This window comes from Myotis lucifugus, unplaced genomic scaffold (assembly GCF_000147115.1).
Source record: "Myotis lucifugus unplaced genomic scaffold, Myoluc2.0 scaffold_9, whole genome shotgun sequence".
NCBI lineage: Eukaryota > Metazoa > Chordata > Mammalia > Chiroptera > Vespertilionidae > Myotis > Myotis lucifugus.
The window spans coordinates 8,139,693-8,145,692 of NW_005871057.1; the positions used below are offsets into that span (position 1 = coordinate 8,139,693).

Here is a 6,000-nt window from a genome sequence, read left to right on the forward strand (position 1 = left end):
ACCAGCCACAAAACTAAACTAAAAAAGGGGGGGTGCATTTTAGCATGGACTTTGATAATGAAAGTATTAAATTTAATTAGATCTCAAAACAGGAATAGTTTAGTTTTGAAAATCATTATCTTTCTTGAATGAGGCATTAATGTGTTTTTTAATATCAAAAGTCTATTGATTTCTCAGTTTATATTATTTATTCTTAAGTTGATGCAATACAAGTTTACTAGTATTGTTACCAAGCAATAGAGTCTATTTCCTTTCAAAGGTTCAATTAAATGTTTGCTTTTAGCTTACTGTATGTGAGATATCTTTTGCAATTATGCATAGCCATTTCCTCTTGGAATTTAATTATTTGTTTGCAAACTTAAAAACAATTAAAATCAGAAATATCTGTTACTAACTAAAATTAAATTTCACATTTGTATTCTATATATTTGTTGCACACAAAAATCTTTGATTAATTTTTAAATAAAAATTAAATCACATGATTTATACATAAAATTAAAATATTAATATGAAAACAGTGAGTCAGGTCAATATTTTACAGTAAAACATAATTAGAAAATAAGTTTTCTAATTTCTCACTCCACTAACTCATTCATTTAGAGGAATTTTGATACACATTGAGTGATAATTTACTTTTTTTTTTTTAAAGAAACTGTTGTCATGGAAGGCAAACAATTTATTGGCTTCCTTTCATATTTCCGACCCCTTAAATCACTATTCAGGATCAAGTTTTTGTGGAATGAACAAAGGCAATTTAACATTCACTAGATGCAAGTACTAAGTATAGATAGATCAGAAACAATTAAAGTTCTTTATTAACTACTTTCCAAAATTATTTAAATATTAACATCTACCTAAGTTCCTCATCCAGCTCCGGAGTTCCAGCGTTCATTGCAATTGCAGAAGGAGATAGTGTGTCCTACTGGGGCACCCGTACGGAAAGCCGTCCATCTGCCTTGGGATTGGCTGTTGCCGTGGTTACCGTTTGTTTGGCTTCTCCGGGCGCTGTCTTCCAACTAGGTGGAGGGAGTTAGCTGCTGGTGGGTGAGCTAGGTCACTCAGGCCGGGGCCGCCCAAAGGCGGCCTCCCCCCGCAAGGCCGGACCCCCCGAAGGCCGGGGCCCCCCAGGGTCGGGGTCCTGGGTGGGAAGGAGGTCGCGCGGTGGGAGCGCAGACGAGCCAGAGCCTCCCGGCCAAGACCCGGCTTTAGGGCGCGAGCGGGAGGGGCCGCGGGCTGCTGGGTGGCTGCGCGAGGCTCGGGAGCTCCAGGCTCCCGTCATTTTGGGGGATTTTGGTAGCTTTAGTCAGACTTGATCTACTCGGACTAACCGTCCCTAAATGACGGTGCCCTCCCTCCCTCTCTATTCGTTCTTTCTCGTATTTTATTTTTTCATATATAATTTTGGTTACTCTTTAAAAGTAGATTTTGCTCCCCTTTTATTATAGTTGAACTGTGGTTGAAAGGTGGAGTGACTTCAGATTCACCACTTTTAGCGGCTTTAGCCAATTCTAAGTGATTCATTATAAACTTGAAATGTTTGCTGTGGCCCTTGTACTTCGGAATGAATCTAGGGCTGCGCTCACCTGCCCGGTAACCACCAGCTAAAGGAAGCGATTGAGGGTTTGAAAGGCAGCCAGTCTGAGTTGAAACGTGCTGTAAAATGCACATCAGATGTTGACTAATTAGTTTGCAAACAAGAATGCAACCTTTTTATGTTGATCTTCATAACAGTTTTTAATTGATTACATATTGAAATAATATTTTGGATAAAATAAGTTAATAAAATAGATTATTGAAGTTAATTTCACCTGTTTCTCTTTATTTTTTAAAACATTGCTACTGACTAGAAAATTTAAGATTACAAATGTGCTCGAACATGTAATTGGACAGGGCTGATCCAAAGATCAGTGGACGAGCAGAGGGACATATAGTGGAAGTGACTCTTACCTTTACCCTAGTCTCCTGCCTTTCTTTCTACATAAAGTTGTGTATGCCTGTGTATTCTGCTTTATAGCACATTTAAAAAAAAGTTTCACCTAACCTTTAAATTGCACTTTAAGTTGGTTTGATTACAGAATCACATTTTGCGCCGGTGGTGTTGTTTTGTTTTCCATTAGGTGAGAAAGGTTGTGGATAAAATTGAGTATTTTTAAACTAGTTTTTAAAATTATGAAAGCAGTGCATATTTATTATTTTAAAAATCATTCAGCATAAAGGTATGAAATTAAAATTAAAAGTTCCTCAATGCCTTCCAGCAAGTTTCTGTCTAAAACTAAAGAGTGTGTGTGGTTACATAAAAGTGATATTACTCTGCATATCTTTCTGATACCTGCCGTTTCTTAATTATTTCTCTTTGGCTATATTTCCTGAGGAGTACAGTAAGTGTGCTAATTTTTATTGAAGAACTTGTATATTATTCTATTCTGTGGCTGCATTATAATTTATTTAACTGTTTTCCTAATGAGTACTTAAGATATCTTTACATTTTAGTGGTGTAATTGTAGATTCACATGCAGTCTTAAAAAATAATACTGAACTATCCCTCAAAACTCTGTCCAGTGTCTTCCAATGATAATATTTTGTAAACTATATTATAATATCATGACCAAGATATTTATATTGATACAGTCTGCTTTACTTGTACTTATTTGTGTGTGTATGTCCTATATAATTTTTATTATCTGAATATACTCACTTAATCTATTACCACAATCAAGATACTGAACAGTTCCAACACTATAAGGATCTCTCATGTTGGCCTTTTATCATAACCATCTTCCAACCCAATCAACTCCCAACTCTTATCAACCATTTATAAGTTCTCCATTTATAAAATTGTTGCATGTAAAAATGTTATAGTAATGCAGTCCTAAAGGATCGCATGCTTTGGTTTCTCAGCATAATTCCATGTAGAATCCACACAAAAAAGTTGATTTTGAGATGGATGAGTAAAATAAGGAAAAGAAAGAAGAAGGGAGGGGAGAGAGAGAAGGGAAGGAGGGGGGGAGGGAGGGAGGCAAATCCAAGAAGACAGAGTTCAGAGGTTGAAAGGTCAGGGACTTGAGGAAAGAATGAAAGTTTGGAATAGTCTCTAAAATAAAATAATAGCTGACTAGTATAGTCATTTTCAAAATTATTTTTACAAAGACCTACAATAAAACAAACAACAAAAAGTAGGTTACATTGTAATTCAAGCACACATACTTACCTTAGAAACATGTTTGTTTTTTAAACAATTTTTATCTTTAGCATATATAGTGCACTTATAGTTTCTTTTCTGGCCTATTCTAACATTTTCTATCCTATCATTAAAATTTGATAATCAAGAGCCACTAAATTAGTTTTTTGATCTGCTAACGGGTTATGATAAGCAATTTGAAGATTATTAGATGAGGAGATGTTCAGAAGGATTGCTGGGCAGATGAATAGCTTGACTGTCTTGGGGACCATTTGGTAATGAAGAACATAGGGTTTGAATTCAGGATGTCTGAATTATGATCCTGCCCCCATTCTTAATGTAATGGCTATCGACAGTTAAGTAACTTCTTCAAACCTGAGTGTTCTCATCTATACAATGACTCTAATGATCTTTAACCTTTTAAGTTACTCTGAAGATTATCCATTATACAGATGTCTTCTAGTGCCTGCCTTGTCACAGCTACTTAATACTTGGAAGCTAATGATAGTGATTATGATGATGACATGAAGATATAGTGAAATACGCTGATTAATGCATATCTATTACAAGTATTAAATATTTAAATGGCCCATCCGGCATGGTTCAGTGGTTGAGCATTGACCTATGAACCAGGAGATCATGGTTTGATTCCAGGTCAGGGCACATGCTCGATCCCCAGTCAGGAGCATGCAGGAGGCAGCCAAGTAATGGTTCCCTCTCATCATTGATTTTTCTCTCTCTTTCTCCCTCTCCCTTCCTCTCTGAAATAAAAAATATATATATAAATATTTAAATGAAATAAATTTTGATTTTACATGCCATAATTATCCATATTACATGTTATTGTTGCAAAACATGGCTTTCTCTGGTAAAATTAACAACTCTGAGTTAATGAGTAGAAACTAGCCTTATGTTTCCCCCATACATAGACTTAGGTTGTTCTCTTGTGAGTATTTTAATCTCTGAATATTCAAGCTGATCATATGTGTTTTTCCATTAATCATTTCTATTAGGATGAGTTTTTCTGTCAAGTTTCTTGGTTCAGGAAGGCAAGCCAGCTCATTCCATGTAACTTTTCCCTTGGAGAATTAAAAGTCTAGTAATAGACCTGACCATTTTATAGTCAAACATTGTTCTTAAAAATATGGTACAGATATGATAAGGTGTGATAAACATTTGTTAAACTAAAATGTGTATATAGAACCATGTTGGATTATTATGACATATTAAAGAACCCATAATTTTTATTAGCATATTAGCCTCTTTAATTTTCTTTAATTAGTTCTGTGATTTATTGTGAAGGATGATGGAAGAGGATGATGATGCAAAGCTCAACGAAGAAATAGAAGCTGAATTGGACAAAATCAGCATTTCTTCTTTGGAAAAAGATGATGTAGATAGTGATTCAAACTCAGAAACCCAGAGTGATGAGAGTGATGCTGTAAGTATTAAGTTTTGGACTTTTGAGCCCTTTAATTGGAGTAAACTTTTCAGGAGATATTTTACTTTCTCAATGTGTTTTGTGTGTTTATCTCATATTTAACCTTAGGATCTTCTTTAAACAGTGTAAATTGATATTTAAATATAAAAGTTTGTTGAAGATAGAAATCACCTTATAAACCACATTCTATATGTGCATTTTTTGGGGTAAAATTGGGGTTATACCATGTTATGTATATATATATTTGTATCCTGCTTTTTAACGTTAATCATGAACATTCTAATATGAATATATATGGATGGAAGCAAACTTTATGTGAAAACTTTAGATCTATAGAGGTAATTATTTTTTTAATCAAATGTTATCTTTTCACTTGTGCATTTCTCCCAATGTTTATATGCTTAAAAAATCTGTTTATGATTCTTTTTTTACATCAAAACTTTTAATCCAATGGAAATTTGTTATAAAATGAAGATCTGATTTGAAATTTTCTTGAACATACTTAGCTAATGTTCCTAGTGTCACTTGTTGAATAATTCAACTTTTCTCAATTGATTTAATATCTTTTTATACATTTAGTGTTTTACATATGATCTATCCAAGATTACCTAATATTTCCCATTACTCTGTTAATTTTTGCTGTATTATAGTTTATATTTTTCAATTTCAAAAAGAGTCCAATTTTGTTTTGCTATTTCAGAATCTTCTCAACTAAGTTTTTTTTTTAAAAAACCCACAAAACTCACTTGCCAAGTTTCAAAAAATAACTATATTCTGAGTTTTCATTAGGATTTCAATAACCTACATATAATATTTGAGAAAATTTAATATTTTTATATTACTGTCTTTTTAGCCATAGCTAATTTTAATGAAACAAAATATCCTGATATTATTCATGTGATTATGAAATTCAACAGAATCATAGATATAATTCATAAAACCTGAAAATGAAAAGCAAATTTTCACCATATATATTTGTTTGAAATATGCCTTTTTTTGCAGTGTTTTTTTTATTATTATTAAAACACTAGAGGCCCGGTGCACAAAAATTTGTGCACTCATGAGGGGGGGTCCGTCAGCCCGGCCTGTGCCCTCTTGCAGTCTGGGAACCCTCGGGGGATATCGACCTGCTGGCTTAGGCCCGCTCCCCGGGGGAGCGGGCCTAAGCTGGCAGTCAGACATCCCTCTGGCAGTGCAGGAGCCCTCAGGGCATGTCTACTTGCCAGTGGAGAGTAGGCCTAAGCTGCAGTAAGACATTCTTGGTACAGCTGAGGAGGCGGGAGAGGCTCCTGCCACCACCGCTGTGCTGGCAGCCGTCAGCCTGGCTTGTGGCTGAGCAGAGCTTCCTCCTTGTGGAGCGCACTGACCACCAGGGGGCAGC

General features: G+C 35.1%; 1 protein-coding gene across 1 annotated transcript in view; it reads left to right on the forward strand.

Moving 5' to 3' along the window:
• Positions 1 to 984: 984 nt before the first annotated feature.
• Positions 985 to 6,000, forward strand: part of LRRIQ1 (leucine rich repeats and IQ motif containing 1) — a 189,406-nt gene continuing 184,390 nt past the window's right edge. The window contains 2 exon segments of the mRNA XM_023749734.1: positions 985 to 1,040; positions 4,481 to 4,619. Of these exon segments, the coding sequence (XP_023605502.1) occupies positions 4,482 to 4,619 (138 nt within the window). The 5' untranslated portion in view covers positions 985 to 1,040; position 4,481.